General features: G+C 42.8%; 1 protein-coding gene across 4 annotated transcripts in view; it reads right to left on the bottom strand.

Moving 5' to 3' along the window:
• Positions 1-20426, bottom strand: part of ARHGAP6 (Rho GTPase activating protein 6) — a 242810-nt gene that overhangs the window by 74209 nt on the left and 148175 nt on the right. For 3 of the 4 annotated variants that reach the window (XM_078065257.1, XM_078065256.1, XM_078065258.1), the window contains exon 2: positions 420-579. In XM_078065257.1, the coding sequence (XP_077921383.1) occupies positions 420-579 (160 nt within the window). Of the gene's footprint in view, positions 1-419; positions 580-10020; positions 10255-20426 lie in introns of those variants that run through there. The other variant, XM_036094105.2, reaches the window with a different exon arrangement.

Raw genomic sequence — 20426 nt, 5'->3', positions numbered from 1 at the left:
TGGGTTAGCAGAAGGTCAAGTGACACGTTTTAATAGATTGCAAAAGCATTCTTTTCAACGGATTATTTTGAAATCCTGTTGAAATAGACACGGTTTTAGTTCGAGCTTGAAGTTGACCTTTCCGAAAGTTCTTTTTAATTGATTGTTCTGAAGTTATGTAGACTAGTGAGATACACACGGCTTTCCCTTTCAATAACTCAAGCTGACCTTCCCTTTGAATAAACATATTGGTTGACACGTCAACTGTCCCCCTTGAACATGTCTTTCGAAGTGGACATTAACGCCAGCCAACAACCAAGAAGCTGTCGCTTCCTTCCTGTGTTAGTGTCAGGTGTGAGATGAGTCTGCAGCTTGTGGCTTTGGCAAAGCAGACGTTTGAGTCACAGCGTTCGCTGGCGGAACGGCGCACACGGCCTTACCTTTGGGAATGGTGATGGGACAGCTCAGGTCACAGTCCTGCTGTAACTGATAAAAAGCCACTTCCTGCAGCCGGGCTCGCTCCAGCTCTGAGAGACTCTGGATGGGGACGGATCTCAGCCGCACGCTGCGGCCAGACATGCTGTTCCAGGTGAAATCACCCTGCAGAACAAGGAGAACACATCAGGAGTTACAGAGCCCATCTGTGTCTCACAAAGCTCAGCCTTCCTCTTAGTCAGTCACAGAGTCAAGCAAACCTCCTCTTTGGGCTCCAAAATTGTCTATCCATCGCTCAAATCAAATCTACTCTCAGCTAACCGTGAATTTTCTCAGTCCGTTGCAAACATCCAAATCTCTAGTATCTGCCGGATCACTTGATCCCATATAATGATTCACACAGAGGCCAAAGAAAGCTATGGGAAAGACATTTTGAGGGTCCTACTGCCTCTCTTCTCTGGGAACGCATGGGAACTTTTTGGCTATGTATCTCGGTCACGGGAATAATCGCTGCTAGCTGCCGTCATGCACACTGGATCCAGGAGGGCAAACGTATGGCCAGCCTACCGGGTGCCGGCCACAGTGCCGAGTCGCACCAACAACCTCATGAGGCCGTTACCATTTCTGACCCTACCTTATACAGTTCACCCTTGAATGACACGGGTTTGAACTACACAAGTCTGCTCACTTGTACTTGGATATTTTTGGATAAATACTGTACAGTACTGTAAATGTATTTGCTCTTCCTTATGTATTTCTTTTTTAAAAAAAGATTTTATTTATTTCAGAGACAGAGACAGAATGCAAGCATGCGCGGATGGGCGGAGGGGCAGAGGGAGAAGCAGACTCCCCACTGAGCAGGGAGCCCAACTCGGGGCTCAATCCCAGGTCCCTGGGATCATGACCTGAGCTGAAGGCAGACGCTTAACCGACTGAGCCACCCAGGCGCCCCCCTTACGATTTTCTTAATCACATCTTCTTTTCTCTAGCTTACTTTATTGTAAGAATACAGTCTATAATACATACAATATACAGTAAATTTATGTTATTGGTAAGACTTCCAGTCAAGTAGCCTGTTAGTAGTTAAGTTTTGGGGGAGTCAAAAATTAAACACAGATTTTTGACTGCATGGGGGTGTTGATGCCCCAGCTCCCACAATGTTCAAGGGTAACTGCATAGTATTTAATAATACAGTATACTATATAATAATACAATCTAGTATATTTACGATATATAACATATTATTATTAGATATAATACATACTTATGATACATGATTATAATCTATGTGTATGATACATTATAGTAATATTATAGTAACATTCAGTATATGTAAATATATTATAATACAATGCAGATGAAATTGAGGCTTGCAGAAGTTAAGTAATTTTCCCCAAATCGTAGAACTTAACAAGATTTGGAACCAACCAGAACTCAAGCTAAAAACATGTGCCCTCAAACTCTATGCTAAATTGTGTAACCGCTAAGTTTCTATTTACAGCATTCTGAGCTATTTTGATCATGAGAGGTACAGAGATACGATCAATAAGAACTATGTATAATTGCAGAGACATCTGATGTTCAAATCCTCCACATCAAAGAATCAAAGGCAAGACTCCCCCAATCCTGAGTATGTTCATGTGCACACGTACATCCAGAGAGTGAAGAGCTCTATCCTCCCTGCAGACGGCGAGAATGTGATGCCCCGAGAAATAAGACCTCAGGATCTTCTGAAGCCCAATGTTCCCTAACTGAGGAGGACTTCCTGTGACCCACAGATGTCGGCCACCGCCCAAGAGCTTTGAAACATCAAAAAAAGTGCCTTGACCATCAAAAAAAGTTCCAGGAGGAAGGAGCAGTGCTGGCCCCCATGGGCAGTACCCGGGAGCTGCTGTGCATCTGAGGAACCCTTAAGGAACCCCCTAAGACTTCGCCATCCTCACAGCTCACCTCACAAAAGAGAGACAAGAAAGACTGGCCCCAGCAGCTCTTAAAGCACCTGCGTTCCCTCGTGGTAGCAAATTCCTGCCAAAATGTTCATTCCAAGAGTAAATGGCACCCTGTTAATTCTTGGATATTTTTCCCCTTTGATGTGGGGTTGCGTGTATTTATTCATCCATTTAACGGATGGAGATGTTATGCTCTAGCAGGGGCAGACAATCACCAGGGTAAGTAAGGGGTATAGTGTGTTAAATATGGTAATGGCTAGGGATGGACCAAAAAGCAGGGAAGGGGTCAGCAGTGTGAGGACAGGACACGATTTATGTTTCGGAGACAGTGGCCAGGAAAGGCCTCACAGGGAAGGCCACATCTGGAAAGGAGTTAAAGGAAGTGAGGGCTTTTTGTTTGTCTTCACATGTATGAGTCTGTATCCAGTGGATCATGGTGAGAACTAGCAGGAGCCCAGGCGGAGTTGGGGAGCATGATGTGGGGGACAATCTGGGCAGGGGAGTGAGTGAGCAAATCTAGGCAAAGTGGGTGACTGCTGTCACATCTGGTGAATTGAAAAGAATTCTTCCAGGCCCAGTATATTTTGCATTTTTTTCTTTCTTTTTTCTGTTTTTGGTATAACCGGAGGAAGCCCAAGTTTAGACAGGAGTTGGGGACTCATGCCTTGGGTGTACCTCTCACTCACACCCTTTAGGCTTAGGGTACCACAAGGTACAGTATCAGTGAATTGCATTTTTTCCTCCCAAACGAAAGTTCCAGATGAGTCGGTGACTTTTAAATATGAAGTTTAGGTATCTAGGAAAGCCCACTGCTATTTGAAGTGTCAAAATGGAATTACATGCCTATTCATTAAAAAAGCATTTAAGAATGAGACCTCCAATTGGCTCAATTATCTATAGCAGGGGTTGACTATCTTTTTCTGTAAAAGGCCAGACAGTAAATATTTCAGGCTTTGTAGGCCATGTGGTCTCTGTCAAAACTACTCAAATCTGTCTTTGTGGCAGAAAGCAGCCATAGACAACTCATAAATGAATGAGTGTGGCTGTGTTCCAGTAAAACTTCATTTATAAGAACAGGTGGAAGGCTGGGTTTGTCCAGGGGCTGCGGCTGGCCAACCTCTGGACCATAGCTTATGACTGAAATAAACCAATCCCTATAAGATACATTTTATTTTTATTTGCTATGTCCTCCTGGTTAATTATTTTTTAAAAAATTTAATGAGCACCTATTACATGCTGAGAACACTACTAGGCTTGGGATTATCAAAGTGACAGTACAGTCCTTGTCCTTAAGGAGTTAAACTTTAATAAGGAAAAAGCACATACAATCCATCAAACATAGAGATTGTGATACTGGAAGTCAGTACCAGATGCAACGGGGTGTCTAGGAGAAAAGGTTCGGACATCTGTCTGGGGGATCAAGGAAAGCTTTCTCGAGAAGGTGGTGTTTCAGTGGAGACTGGAAGGTTGAATAAGAGGAGTGAAGGTTTGCCCAGTAGAAATGCAACATTGGAAAAAACAGTGGGTGCCAAGGCAAATTAATTTGAGAAAACGAGCTCATTTGGGGAAATTACAGGGTTGGAGGGAGGGAAATAGCGGGAGGTGAAGCCACGCAGAAGTCAAGGCCAGATCCTGGAGGGCTTTTTCTGCGGGCATTGCAAAGTAGATTGGACTTTACTCAGTAGGTGATGGCTAGACATTAAGGAACCTTGAGTGCGAGTGGAGCCTGGTCAGATCTACATATGGGAAAGATGACTGGAAACAAATTTTGAAAGAAATTTAAGGGAGGGAGCACATCAAGCATGTAGAGATCAGCAAAGATGCCGAGTTAGGTTTGCTGCTGAGTCAAATTTGAATAAGTGGAGAGTAACACTCTCTAAGTCTCTAAGAGAGACACCTAGAACCACATACTACTCTTCTGTGATTTTTTTCAACCATTTAAAACCATTCTTAGCTTGGTGGTACAAAAAACAGCCAGCAAGCTGGATTTGGCCCACTGACTAGAGTTTGCCGATCCCTGATACAAAGAGATTAAGATCTTTTTTTTTTTTTTAAAGATTTTACTTATTTATTTGACAGAGAGAGACACAGCAAGAGAGGGAACAAAAGCAGGGGGAGGGGGAGAGGGAGAAGCAGGCTTCCTGCCGAGCAGGGAGCCCGATGTGGGGCTCGATCCCAGAGCCCTGGGATCATGACCTGAGCCGGAGGCAGACACCTAACAACTGAGCCACCCAGGCGCCCCGATCTATTTGTTTTTTAATGGCATCTTTTCTGTTTTCACATGGTCTTCTCTCAGTACATGTCTGTGTCCTAACTCCTCTGCTTATTTTTTTTTAAGATTTTATTTATTTATTTGAGACAGAGAGAGAGAGAGAGAACGCGCACGCACATGCACGAGCAGGGGTGGTGGGGGGAGGGAGAAGCAGGCTCCCCGCTGAGCAGGGGAGCTTGATTCCAGGACTCCAGGATCATGACCTGAGTGGAAGGCAGACGCTCAACCAACTGAGCCACCCAGGCGCCCCGATAAGGCTCTTTTAATATCCTGCACATATTTATTTAGCATCTACTACCATGTACCAGAGACCCTGTCCCAGGACCCTGCATCATGAGCTATATACATGGGCTAGATTCAGGAGGGCAAGAAACTCACCTGGTTTACTCACCTTGATGTTCCCAGTATTCAAGACAGTACCTGGCACTTAACTGTCAACTGAATAAATACCTGTCAATCTATGGACTAAATGAATCAGGTACATCACAAGTTTAATAAGAAATTGGAAACGAACCACCCATGTAATGTTTTATCTATGTGGGAGATGTCTTGTGGATTTGAATAAACTGCTAAGAAACAGTCTTTTGGGTTCCATGCTGGGCGTGGAGCCTGCTTAAGATTTGCCCTCTCCCTCTCTCTCTCTCTTTTATTTAAATTCAATTAATTAACATATGATGTACTCTCTCTCTCTTAAAAAAAAAAGAGAAACAGTCTTTTGAAACAGAGCCTGTGGATGAGCCAAAAAATGCCAGTATATGAAGGCAGAATATAAACATAGTATCAGACCCGCAGAATAATGAATCCATAACACCCACGCTCACCCATCAGACCTCTCAGGAGCAGGAAGACATGAACACAAAGGTCGATATTGCCCCGTGATCCTCATGACAAGCAGCCAGAAGAGTGCCAAAGCCCACCAACCCAGCCTAGAATGTGCGTCTGGCTTTTCCTCAACCCTCAAATTGCGTTCCAGGCCAGCATGTTTCTTTGGTGACTGTTCATCTCATAAATGGATGACTCATTTTAAGGCTCTCTGGCTCTAGACTTTCGAGTGGTTGCCATAGGATTTTTCTTTCAAGGTTGAGAGTGGATGATTTCAAATTTGTTTCAATATCATAAATGTAAGTGAAGTTGAAACTACCAAATGTTTCTGGATAAACTAAAGGCCCTGACAATTGTAAAAATATCCTTTAAATCTGGGGTACTATTGGACAGCATTAACAAAGGGTAACAATATGATACAAAAAAGATAATAGCACAGTGGTTTTTGAGGGTGATTTTCGCCCCCTCAGGGGACTGCTGGCAATGTCTGGAAACATTTTTGGCTGTCGGAAGTCTGGGGAGGGCTTTGCTCCTGGCAGCTAGTGGGTAAAGGTCAGGGATCTGTTCAACATCCTACAACACACAAGACAGCCCCCCACAATAAGGAAATGTCTGGCCCAAAAGGTTCATAGTCCAGAGCCTGAGAAACCCTGGCATAGCATATGTTAGGTCTGCTGGTAGGCCCAGATTACATAGAATCTCCTTAAAATGATGGTGTCAGGAGCTATTAACAATCATTGATGAGTTTGGTGTAACATTAAATGCATGCACTATGTATTCTTAAGTATATGGTGCATTATTCTGTATATTATACATGTATTACTCTGTGTATTATGTAAATAAACAGAATTATGGAAGTTATTTAAAACTAGCATTAAGAAGCACAAACAGCACAAACCAATTTAAGAGGAACAAACAAACCAAAGAAAGGTCTCGATGCAATAGAATCTTGATCAACTGGAGAACAGTTCACCAAAAGCATTAACTAAAGAGTCTTCCTTCCCACCAGAAGTATACGTCTCCACATTTCAAAAAAAAAAGAAGCAAAAGACAAACTGCAAAACCAACAATCTAATATCTGTGATTTATTCAGAAAGGTCATTCTTTTGAGCTAAATTGCATCTTTACAAACAGACTTGATTTTCCCATGAAATAAAATCGATTGAAATAATTTTGGTTTTGGTCTATACCACATTGTTTTCTTATGTCCTTGAGACTAGTCTCTAATTGTGGCATTTCTTTAACCTCATCCAACTGTAAACTTCCCAAGGCCAAGGGAGCCAACAAGGAGTGATGCAGGGCTGCTCAAAATATGGCCCGCAGACCCAGGGCAGTGGAATTACCTGGACAGATGATTCTTGTTAAACATGCAGGTTTCTGGGCTCTAAGGCAGGTTTAGGGAATTAGGGTCACAAGGAACGGGGCTCGAGCGCCTTCATCATAAGCCAGCATCCCCAGATGATTTAGTTTTGCACAATGAAGGTTGAGACCCACTGGTACGGTGGTGAAGACTTGGGTTCGGATGGAAATGAGCTCTTTGGCAAGATGCGGAACATCCCTGAGCCTCAGTGCCCTCAACAATAAGATGGAGCAAAGAACAAGACCACTCGTGGGTTTGCAGTGATCATATGAAACAATGCAAGGCAATTTCTTGGAGAGGGCTTATTAGCTCCCAGCAAGCCCTGAATACGTGGTAATTAAAGTTATAATATTAATCATCCTTACTCTACATTTGCATCCCCCTTTTAAACCTGGCAGGTTTAGGGACACCAAAAACTCTTAAGAAATGTGCATTGAATTCATGAATAAATGCGTCCACTGTGTGTTAGATGCCTTTTCTAGGTGTTTACAAGCTAGCCAGCAGGAATGTGGCTCCACATGGGTGAGGAGCAGAAGAAAAGACCAGATCAGTAAGTTAAGGCCCGAAAAATGGCACGCCATTTAGGTAAACCATACCAGGGGCTAAATTTCTTTTTAACCGTTTTCTATGTTTGCACAACCAAGGTTCCCAGATAATCACAATGTGTTGCTGAAGCATGGCATAAGTTTAAACACCAGGCTCGCAACCAACATTTCTGAAAAGGGCTGCCTAGTTCTTTATAACTCCAAAGTGAGCACATCACCAATGACAAGGAACTCCCTTCTTCACGAGCTTCTGCCAAAGCCAACCATATCTGTGTAGCTGTCACACCCCTGTTTGGACTCTTAAAAGAAGTTATTCCTTGAGGGACTCAACAGAAGAACATTCGCTAATTTTTCTTCTCTTGATTTGTCATCCACTCCCTCTCAAAAGATCTTTAAGAAAATTTAACACCTCGGGGCGCCTGGGTGGCTCAGTCGTTAAGCGTCTGCCTTCGGCTCAGGTCATGATCCCGGGGTCCTGGGATCGAGCCCCGCATCGGGCTCCCTGCTCAGCAGGAAGCCTGCTTCTCCCTCTCCCACTCCCCCTGCTTGTGTTCCCTCTCTTGCTGTCTCTCTCTCTGTCAAATAAATAAATAAAATCTTAAAAAAAAAAAAAGAAAATTTAACACCTCTGCTACATCGGACATAATTTTTATGCTTTATTAATCTATTCTAGTCTGTTTTTTTTTAAAGAAGGAATTTTAGAAAAATCTGAACAGTTGGTAGGTACAGCAGTCCATTTTTACCAGCTAGGCTGCTGGGGCTTAAATTCCACTTCTGCCACCTTCCCACCTTGTGGCTTTTAGGAAGCTATTTTCCCTCCTATGCTTTGTTTTCCTAATCCATGACATAGGGATGATGACCAGCCAGGGGTTGGCAAGCAAGTGCCTGGGAACCAAATCCTGCCTACTGATTGCTTTTGTAAATAAAGGTTTATCGGAGCACAGCCACACTCATTCACTTAGGTATTGTCTACTGCTGCTTTCACTGGCCTGCAAAGCTGAAAATATTTACTATCTGGCCCTTCACAGAGAAAGTCTGCTGACCCCTGGACCAGACTAAAAGTAAAGGCACATCTATGATTAGGATTTGTCTTTAGGATCAACATTTTCCTCCTCTCCTAAGATTTTCTCTGGGCAACATCCCAAAGAGCCTGCAAAGAAATCACACAACATAGTAAGCACTGGGGATATTGGAAAGTATGTAAAAGTCGGGGTGATATAAAAGTGGTTATCTGCACATGGTCTGTTCATCTAAATTATTGATAAACCAAAGAAGTAGAAATGAACATTGTCGAGCCAGTACTGTGCTAACACCATCCAAAAAACCAAAATGTCACTCACATCTCGTTTCCGGTGGAAAGAACCTTTCTGATGGTTAGTATAGAGGGGATACAGCGACATATTGGGAGTCCCCAAAGGCAAAAACATCAGAACAAAAGGCCAATTTCATTTCTGTATATCCTCAGTTGGATCGTGGACTAGTCTACCCACCACCAATTTAATTCTGAGTTTTAAGTTTCACTTGAATCTTGGATGGAGAGGATGTAATGCAGCCTGCACCGATCCCAGAGTGTGAAAAATGGAAATGTTTGCAAGAATTAGAAATTCTCAGTGACACGGCCAGCAGCTGATGGTTTTGCTTATCTCTCTATAATTTAATTTAGTTCACTGACATTAGAAATGGCAGACCTCCGGGCATGGACTGGACCTTGAAGACACCACTAGCACTCATGGACAGCTCACTCTCTGCCAGTGAGTGCTCTAAGCCCTTCATTTGTGGTAGCTCGTTTCTGTCTTACAGCAACTCTCAGGACTGTGTTACTATCATTATTCCCATACTTCAGATGAGGAAACGTAGGCACGAGTCTTAAGTAACTTGTCAAGATCACACGCCTAGTAAGTGGCAGAGTTGGGATCCGAAGCCGGGCTGTGGGCTCCAGGATTCAGGCCCCAAACCACTTTATGCATTTCATCACTTCTCATGATAAATTGATCCAAACCCCTACGTTTACAAAGGAAGAAAGCAAGGTCCAAAGAAGTTAGCTGGCTCCTACAAGAGCAGAGTGGGATCTGGGACATAAGGGTCCCATTCTGCCTCTTTCCCCCACGGGGTCTTTTCATTATGAGACACAGCCTCATAGCAGGGTAAGCCAGACAGTGTTTAAAAATCCAGGAGCTTACGTTTTTCCTCTTTTGTAAAAGACAGCACATTAGATTTTTTTCTAATTAGCTTTATCTAATATCCAAGTTGTTCTCCAAAGCCCTTATTTATCTTATCCACAGCAACTAAAATGTCGCACCGAGTTCAAGAAGTCCGGAGGAGAAGATAAGCCACTTTATTCTTTCCGAACTCAAAACGGCCTGTGCCGAAGCTTTTGCAGAAAGCAGCCCAGTTAATGCTGTTCCCTGTCATCACGGCATGCTCCTCTCTGCTCCGCTTTGCTCATTTCAAGCTGCTCTAACATTATCAACCCATCTAAAAATAACATTCTCATAAATCTCCCCGGCACAGACAGTACTTGGGCTGTCGCACATCTCAGACACGGATCAATCCACTTTTCTTCCCAAATCACAAGACAGATGTGTAAGAATCACAGCATTTTAGCACAATATCATCTTCTTGAAAAGAAGTATAAGCATAGATATTTATATTGCTTACCCATGAATTACATTCGGCCGGGTCTTTGCTGTCCTAATTTAACCGAGCTAAGCTTGGAGTAGGACCTTGAGTCTGTTTTGGTTTGTTTTTTTAAATTATTCTTTTGGTGAAACATGCAGGCTGCAATGGCAGATTACCACGGGTGTCTGAGAAATGGCCCAGCTCGCGGAGCTGTGTCTCCTACGGTACCTTTTGTCGCCAGAGACCTCTGCTACTGTGAATCTTGGGACCAAAAAGAAAAAAAAAAAAAAAAAAGCAATCTTGTCATTGGACCATTGAGAAGTTCCTGTCCCTTCAGAACGAGGCAGGCTGTGTCACTGAGTGAGCGTGCAAGTGAGTCAGTCAGTGTGCGTGTGTGTGTGTGTGTGTGTGTGAGAGAGAGAGAGAGAGAGAGAGAGAGAATGGGGGAGGGAGGGATGAAAAGAATGCAGAGAAATTGAAACTGGATTTCCTGATTTTCATTTTAATAAGTATTTTGAAGAGATATTCTGGAGTGAGGAAAAGATTCCTCTTAAAAAAAAAAAAAATCCCCTTTTCCACAGGGATCTACAAATGGTAATTGGATTGTAACTGTGCAAACTGTCCTTATTAGGAATCAACCAAAGAATGTTGGAAGCCTTGGGTAAAACCCCGGAGAGCATGATAAAGCACATAGGACGCTTTCTTTGTGTAGGGCCAATTCTCAACTCTTAGATTATATTTTAAAACCACAGGCGTCTTCATTTTCCTAACACTAGGAAAAAAACTTTGAAAAAGGAAAAGATTTCATTCTCTTTTATACTGAAGCATAACACATGCTCTGAATTTTATGCTCTTTGTGGAACAATAGTCCTTGAGAAAGTTGTTCATTTCCTGAACAGAGGGTGTGGAGAGCAAGAGTGGATGTAATCACGTGGCTATGTTTAAGAGGGTGCAGGTGGGAGTTGGGGGTGGCGGGGAGAAATCCATAAAGAGCAGAAAGAAAAGGAAAGATTTTAAAAACATGCCCCGATCGCACACTAACTACCTTGATCTCCATGTATGCCACATGGCACTGAGGCAAAAAAACAATTCAAAAAGACATTTTTGTTTTCCAGTCGATACAAAGTTATAGTTCTCTTGTGGTCTCAAGTGAATTCCAAATCTCACTGTGATTATAACTGACAAACTGAGAAATGATTTCATGGAACATCTTACTCAAAACTTAGAGATTTGGGTATGCTTTTTTACTAGGATTCTGTGAGGCTAATCATCACTTGATATAAGCCACACACAGCTTCTGTTGCTGCTGGTATTTATTCAGCAAGAGAAAGGCATTTAGAAACAATAAAATACATCAGATGGTTTTCTTTACTAGAACAATTACACTCAAAGAGAAATTCTGAGTCAAAATTTACCTGTCACTACATAAACCTTCACCTCCGTCCACTACCCCAAAAACTCAGATGTTGAAAATAGTCATCATTCCAGCGGAGAGTGACTCATGTAATCTGGACACTTGCTAATGGAATTTAGACCCTCATTTAATGTATTTCATATAATATTTCACATGAAATTGATAAATATGCAATTCATTTGTCATTGCCAGGCAAGTGATCTTTTAGGTTATGAATACATGAAAACAACATGTAGTTCTCATTGTGAGCTTTCTAAGTGCTCACAATGCTTTTTCGAAGCATTTTATGGGTGTTGATTCATTAACTGCTAAAAGAATTATAACGAGTGGGTTATATTACATCCCATGTTACAGATGAGGAAACAGAAGTTCAGGGAGGTTAAGTAACTTGCCCAAAGATTCGAAGCTTGTAAGTACTGCAGCTGTGATCCCAACCACTATGAGGCTTACAAATTAACTGGATGGCAAAGCCACAGTCCACAGCCCACACTAGTCAGGGCCATGTCATAAGCGTCTAATGAGAAATAGACACAGCAACTTAACAAGAATGATTACCTAAGACTGGAGCGGCCTGTTAAATCAATTATTTAATGGTCAGGTCAACAAATGTTTCATAAGAAAGTGACTATTTCTTTAAGTGAACAATCTCAAATAATCTCAAGAGACAACGTCTTGGGAAATTCCTAGTCTAAGAGTGGAATCAAGTAAGTCTGGTCTGGAGAGGAAATTCAGAAATAATGGAGAAGTTGTGTATCTCTGGCATTCTTTGGAAAAATGCAGTCAAGCCAGAAAAACGAAGGGTGAAGATAAAGAATCTTCTTTTAATTAAATATCAGCCCCTCTTTAAGTAGAACCCATAAGATGCCAAAAAGTCACCCAAACGGCCTTAGAAATAAATATCGGGAAGCAATGAAAAGGTCCAATCCACGGAAGAGCTTGCTAACCAGAAATGCCTAGAATACAACAGCGATCCTTTATCCATTTGACTCTTCATTAGGCAAGGGTGCCATGCGACAGCCTCCAGCTTCAGAATCCATGCCCTTAAGTATTCACTCCACCTTCTTCTTTGGCCCTTCTTCTGCATTATTTCTGTGTAAGCCATCAGGGACATTTTGCACATTCAGGGCAAAAACATTATAGAACCAGTCTGTGGTTCAAACTCTTGGGGTGAGTACGTTCCCAATGACAACACTCTTTTGCTTAAAACCCTCTGATGTCTCCTCTATAGCTCCGGGACAAAGCCCGCCTTCCTTAACATGGCATCGTCCACTGCCATATGTGTTGATTTAAATGGAGTAAAATCAAGTAGTCACTGCACAACAACAAATAATAACAAAAATGATAATAACAGAAATGTATTGAGCATGTATTAAGTACTAAGCAGTGTACATGGGTCATGTGTTTACTCCCTTCCAGAACTCTATGATACAGAGGAGGGGATGGAGACACAGAAACAGAGGAAAAGGCTGATGGGCTGCTCACAGGCTCTTTCACTCTTTCCTAGCCTCCTCGGCAGGTAGTAGCAGTCATACGACTAAGCTCTAGCCAACGACTGTGGGAGAAAGCGATAAGCTTCACTTCTGGCCCATGAAAGCCTGGAGACAATAGTTCTCAGAGCTACATGTGGCAGTCCCAGGCAGAAACCACACTTCTCAATATTCATGTCCTAGCATCCCCTGCCCTTCAGTCCCTGCTGGCCCTGTGGTTTGCTTGAAGCAATCGAATGTGGCAGAAATGATGCTGAGGTTATTCTGGACCGAAGACTTAAGAGGGCCTGGCAAATTCTGCTTTTGCATCCTTGGGACCCTCCTTACCACCATGTCCTAAGTCTGGCTACTATGTTGGAGAGACCATGTGGAGAGAGACTGTAAAGCTCAGCTGTCCCAACGTCTCAGCGAAATCCAGCCTCCAGCCAACCTCCCGTTTGAGTAAAGCCTCCTAAGCGACCACTGTCAAGCCCAGCTCTGACCACAGAACCACGAGCAAATAAAATGGTCGTTGTTTTAAGCACCAAGGTTTGGGGCAGTATGTGATGCAGCCACAGATAACCAAATCAGCATCTTCCTGTGGTGAAAAGAGCAGAGCCGGGTCCTTGAACCCGTGTTTGAAGCATAGCCATCCCAGCAGTTGTGGACACCGGGACAACGTGAGGGAGGAATACACTTGCACGGTGGGAATTGGGGATGTATGTGATGTAGCAGCTAACCTTACCTTCCTTAACCTAAACCATCTCACTCTGGAGTCCTAGACCCTGGAACCTCTCCCGTACGTCTGCCCACTGAACCGCCTGACAGCTCATTCCTTGACTTTCTACATTTTCACGTGGAAAGAAAGTAGCTGGTCAACTGGATGATAAAATAAAAACTAATCTTTATAAATCATTTTGCAGATTATGTAGAAAGTCTTTTATGAGCAAGTAGATAAATGTATGTCTAATGGCATCCTTCAGTTTTTAAATAATATACAGTCAATATTTAGAAACAGGTGATGCTTTTATCTTTCAGAATTACAACTCCATCTGAGAAAATGGCATAATGAAATTTCATTTAGATTACATTCATTACTGATAAATTGGTCCAATTAACCTCTTTTGACCAATACCATAGAATTGGCACTTAAGGTCTTAATGTTTTCTGATTATACATTAAAAATGCAAATCGTGAAGGACATTTTAGTCCTGCTGCTACCTTAAAGCACACAATGAAAATGTGGTATCTTTTAGTTTAATTATCTATCAGACCCTACCTTTGGATTGATCAGAACTTGCGGAGGTGGGGTGTCAAGTACAAGCACAGAAGGAAGACTCTGCATTCTCTTGCTCCTGTCATTTGCTTCTTTAACCGTAGCTCTCTCTGTCCTCTCCTGCTCCCAGCACTTGACCTTGGTCTAATCTCTAGCATCCTCCTGCTACTACTGTGACCCATTTGCAGGGAGAGTGAATTTTAGATCCTTCAGATCTAAAAACCTACCATCAAAGCAAAGTATTAGGTAACTGGAAAGTTACTGAAGGCCACAGATCCGAAACAGTCAAAACCATAATAAAGAACATCTAACAGTTAGCGCTCATTGCCTCCATGGAACTTGCTATATGGTCAAGGAGGCAGATACTAGGATTCACCCCGTTTTGCAGAGGAGAAAACGGAGACAAAGGGAACTTAAATAACTCGCACGACTAGGGAGTAAGGAGTGCAAACCTAGGTGGTCTGTTTCCAAATGCAACGGGTTTAACCCTTAGGCTACATCCCAGGGAGCCAGTGACCTTTATTTTTTTTCATTGAATTCCTTATGGACTGAGTGTCCAAAGGGAAAAAAAAAAAAAAAAGAAGAAGAAGAAAAGCTGTTGAGGCAACTGCCTCCAGAAGCAAGGGGAGGGACTGGGGTTTATTTTCAGGAAAGAGGAGCAGGCATTTTAGAAAACTTCCGGAGTGTCGGATCCTTTGCCAGTAGGAATACGCACCCTACATATTGGGGCAGAGGTGTAACACGAGGAAAGGGGTGTTTGAGGAAAGGTGAATGAGGCAGAGTGGTGCAGAACAGATAGGAAGGGGCTAGTGAGAGCGAGCAAACCTGGAGGTCTACAGTGTGAGCGGTAAATGGAGGCCCCACGCACGACATCGACTGACAAAACGAGGCTTCCGGCAGCCATAACACAGGCCCCCCCTAGGGAGGCTTTCTTTGGGAGAGTCCCTCAATTTTTCCAAGAAATGTGGATCCCCAGGGAGGCAGGTCCAGTATTGTACTTGGAGAAATGCCTTCGGGGGGAAAGTGAGAAATCCGCGTGTCATTTTATGTGTCGGGGAGGGTAGGCCTAGAAAAGAGCATTCTCTTCCGGTGCTCACAGACACGCACGGACATGATGTCACCGGCTTTCGTACGCCGCAGCGAGTGGCCCTTCTTCTGCAGGCTGCTCCTTCTACCCACGTTGCGAGGAAAGCTGAGTTCTAAGAATGAATGCTGCAGGTTTCACTCAAAAAAGGCACTCAGCTGAGAGGACACTCGTTTTGGGGAAGATGTCACAGGGAGGCCCCGCAGAGCAGGTCATTTATTCAGACCTGGGCGGATCCACTGCTCACTAAACCAGGAATGCATTTGGGAATAAGATTATCTACAAGATACAGGGATGCTGAAGTAATGTTATCCCAAACTGGAGAACTCAATCCCCCATCAGATATTTCTAAATCAGCAGGAAATAAAGCAAGCCTTAAGGAGAGATGACTATCCTATTTAGGAGAGGGAAAACTCTACACTGGAAACTCATCGGCAAAACAAAATAGGCAACAACAGCAAATACCAAAGTGAATTCCGTTCTGGTTTCTCATTTCAACGCTACATTTGACAACGTTTTGTTCCATCAGTTGCACCTAACACTCCGCAAAGTCTCCTCTCACTGAGGGTTTTCTCTAACAGGAAAGGAAAACAACTTCGTACAGATTACGTTAGGCTTAATAAACTCATTACCTGAATGAATGAATTTCGAGTATCACCAAATGTATGAACATCGGTCACCTCGGACCTGGGCCCAAAATGTGAGCTGTGACTGATCAGCCTCTCAGTTTCAGTTTAAGATAACTCATCTTCTTAAACTCGCTCAATAAGTAGTTCAAAATCAGCACGAATTGCTGTAATTCCTCAACCTGAATGGGAAAAAGCAACTTATACATTTCAGCCAAAGGCTGGTGGTTAACTCATCTAACTAAACCTTGAGTTGTTGAGCAAATGTGCAAGCAAGCTATTTTAAATAAAAATATATGCATCTGCATTGCTAGACTGCAAAAAGAGTCCAGCTTTAATGATATTCTTGGAATATTTGCTTCAAAAGCAAAATTAGTTCCGGTGCAAGTGGCAATAAATGTTAGAACAAACTCTGTAAGGACCAACAGTTCTCTAACCTGGTTGCACATTAGAATTACTTGGTGCATACCTCAATTAAAAGAAAAAAGAAAAAGAAAAAGAAAAAGAAAAGAATTACTTGGTGTGGTTTTCAAAAAATACCCATGCCCACGCACCCCTCCAGACCAGCGAGGTCCAACAGACCTTTCTATGATGAATGGAAAATTTTTGTTTGTCCTGTCTAATATGGTGGCCACTGGCGACCCGCGGCTGATGAGCACTTGAGATGTGGCTAGTGGAATGGAATCATTTAATTTTTAGTTTTCTTAAGTCTTCATTGATTTAAATGTGAATAGCCACAGTGGCTAGACTCTTTAGTGTTGGGGCTCGGGCTTTGGTAGGTTTACAAAGCTCTCTGGGGGATTCTAGTGAGCAGTCCAAGATGAGAACCACTGCAATGGCCTGGGATTAAGGAAACCAGCATGGTGGCAAATTCCTTGCTCTTCTTCCTTTTTCTCCAAATTCCACGAAGCATTTGCCACGGACCTCTGCGCTCTCCCTCCTGCTTCCACACCTCCCCTCTCGAACCCTCCATACTTCCCTGTGATAGGTGCTCTATCTCTATATTCCTTCATCCACTGACCCTGACAGATTTCTCTGACACCAGGGGCAGATTCTTACCCTTTTCCCTTCTCTTTCACTGGCAGCAGAAATAAAAACCTAATAATACTACCGATTGGGAATTAAATCCCCCAACTTGTGCACCCATAATTTAAAACTGTTTTTCCTTTGTTCAAGTTTGATCCAGATGCCACTTTCTACGATTTCCACCACGGATGCCACAGGGAATATGTCTAATGGTCGTGCGGTTTGGGGGCAGTGTGATAAGCAGGTCTCATGTGCTCATTTGCAGCTGTGTCCTTCCAACGGGACACAGTGTTACAGCACCGCGGCCGCACGGAGGGCTCTGCGGTCTGACTGCCTTAAAGTCCAGCTCGGCCCACAACTAGCCACGTGGGTATCTAACCATTCTCAACCTCAGTTACCTGCTCCGGGAAGTGGAGATAAAGAAGTGTCCTGTGGGGAAGGCGGAGCAATGCATGTCATTTGCATGATGAATGAGACACGGGCAACACACCCACTGTCCTACAGCCAGATTTGGAATCCCGCCCCCACCCTCCCCGCAACACACACACACAATTTTGTGGTGAGTAAAACAAATAGCAGGGCAAACTCTTCCGGAGGAAGTCGTGGAATTCCTAAAAGCATCCTCTAAGCACACGATTAATTAACGTGGCAATATGAAGACCATTTAGAAAGTGGTTAATGAGGAAAAAAAGAATATGCTAATGTGATTTTTAAAAAATATTCAACTTATTTATTTTAACGAGTCTTCATTTTTATTGACTCATTACCAGTTAATATTTTTTTTTAAGATTTTATTTATTTATTTGACAGAGAGAGACACTGTGAAAGAGGGAACACAAGCAGGGGGAGAGGGAGAGAAGCAGGCTTCCCGCCGAGCAGGGAGCCCGATGCGGGGCTCGATCCCAGGACCCTGGGATCATGACCTGAGCGGAAGGCAGACGCTTAATGACTGAGCCACCCAGGTGCCCCTCATTACCAGTTAATATTAATGGAACAAGGAAGGGTGTGCTAATACACATCACCTTATTCATAAAAATGGTAAGACTCAGAATTCCAGAGTTCAGTGATAGCAACAGGAAGAGCATACTGTACAATTTTCAGGCACATAACACTTCGTCGACCTTTCTGTAAATCTAAACGGCCGTAGCCTGACATGTCCCAATGTTGTTTTCACTCACAAGCAGTACTGATTAATGTTCACATTTTCTACACTGACTTTTGCTGCCTTCTTCCTTATTAAATATCCATCTATGGGTAGAACAACTTTTTAATGTAAAAAAATACAAAATTACAGCCCATTAGCACCATGAGAGTTTGGAGTCAACACAACTATTAATGGTAAGCCTTGCTCATCGGTGACTCGCAGCACAAATAAGCTAAGCTGGGAGCTATGCTCCATCCCCAGGAGATTTAGATATGTGAGGAATAACTAACATTTCTTGTGGATGTACATACCTACACATCATTATTCCTAGCCCTAATTATGTACTCCCTGCTTTAATTGTTAAATAACTTTATGAGGTAAGGTCTATTGATATGTACCCATCTCACAGATGAAGAAATCAAGGGCCAGGGAGTTAAATAACTCGCCCAAGGCAATAGAATGCAAGTGACAGAGCGAGGATTCAAAATCATAGGCCTTAACCCCAGGGTTTGGGGTCTTAACCATCACCCTATGCTACTTCCCTGTGAGTACCATACCTTTCTCTCAAGCAGTGGCAAGGTATGACTCATCAGAATGAAATCCTCTCTCATTTCATTTTCCTACAAAGTAAAATTCCGAAGTCTGTAAATTATCTATTATGAGTAATATTACTTCTAACACATTGAGTGAGGCATGACTTGACCTTGAGATGCCAACTGTTGGTCTACGGCAGGGATGGACAAAGTCCAGCCCCAGCCATATCTAGCCTCCCGCCTGTTTTTATAAACTAGAGCCCAGGCAGGCCCACTTATTTCCATCTTGTGTGGGGCTGTGTCCTGACACAAGGGCAGAGCTGAGAGGTTGCACTAGAGATGTATGACTCCCAATGCCTATAACATCTATGGTCTGGCCCTTTACAGAAAAAATTTGCTGACCTCGTTCTTAACCCACTGAAAAATCACTGGGCAAGTAGTACGGGAAATGATGGAGTTTCCTAGGGCGTTTCACTGTTTCAAACAGCAAGGGAACTGCCCCTTTTTACAACGATCATTACAACATAAACATATGTATGTATGAGCAGATGGGTCGATAGAGATCGCTCAACAGCTTATTTTTCCTACATGTTTCTTTTAAGGATCCAAATGACCTAGATGCTTAAGATGTGTAGGGAATCACTTGTGATGCCTCACGGAGAGAAGCAAGAGGAGGACTGGGAATGTTTAAATGTCACTTATTTTTCCAGAGAACTCTAACTTCCTATGATACCTCCCTTCTATCTAATCATCATACTCACCACCACCCCTGCCCCCCCCCCCGCCCCACATTTCAGCTATTTTCTTGACTCTGATTTAAACATCAATTCTCTGCATTTGGGCCTTTTCTCTCTCGCTGGACTGTACATTCTGGAAGGATAGACACAGCACTTAGAAGAAATAGCACTTGAGCTTTGTGCTTTTGCATATCTGTTGGTTGGAAGAAAGCTCTTGGGAAAGAACACTTCTGCGTCTATATAGAAAACTATTTGTGTCTATTAGCATGGAAACAAGACCAGCGGGTAATATTTATATTTAGGACGTTTGTTCTAAAGTAGCTAAAATCACTTCCAGTAAAAATGAAAAAAAATCTTGCTTCCTGGCCTTTACTATCAAGTGTCAAACCATGTAAGAGGGACATGTGAACAGAGAGAAACTAATTTGCAGAATGACACAAAATGCCAGGTATGACATAAAAACAAACCATCTGAACTTACTGGAACAGATCTTGAGTTTTTAGTTGCCATGTTTCAGACTTTTTTTTCTGGAAATATTTTCTTCTAAATATACTACTTTTAAAATGATAAAAAGTGTTTCACAGACCTGGCTAAATGTTTTTTGCATAAGGAAAATAATGCTTCCTTTGAGCAATGAAACATATAGGAACTGAAGTTTTTCAAAAATAAATATAGTAATATATGATGGGGGCTTGGAGAGTTGTAATTAATGGGTGCATTTTTAATAGACTTTATTTTTTAGGGCAGTTTCAGTTTCACAGCAAACCTGAGTAGAAGGTACAGGTATTTCCCGAATATTCCTTGCCCCACACATGCACAGCCTACCCCACTATCAACATCCTCCCCCGAGGGGACATTTGTACAACTGATGAACCTACACTGACACGTCATCATCACCCAGAGTCCACAGTTTACATTAGGGTTCACTCTTGGTGTTGCATGTTCTATCAGTCTGGAGAAATGTATAATGCCATGTATTTATAATCATAGTATCATACGGAGTATTTTCACTGCCCTAAAAATCCTCTGCGCTCTACCTACTCATCCCGCTCTCCCTTCTAACCCCTGGCAACTACTGATCTTTTTATGGTCTCCATAGTTTTGCCTTTTCCAGAACGTCAGATAGTTGGAATCATATA

The sequence above is a fragment of the Halichoerus grypus genome, chromosome X (assembly GCF_964656455.1).
Source record: "Halichoerus grypus chromosome X, mHalGry1.hap1.1, whole genome shotgun sequence".
NCBI lineage: Eukaryota > Metazoa > Chordata > Mammalia > Carnivora > Phocidae > Halichoerus > Halichoerus grypus.
This window is presented reverse-complemented; position numbering and strand designations above follow the sequence as displayed.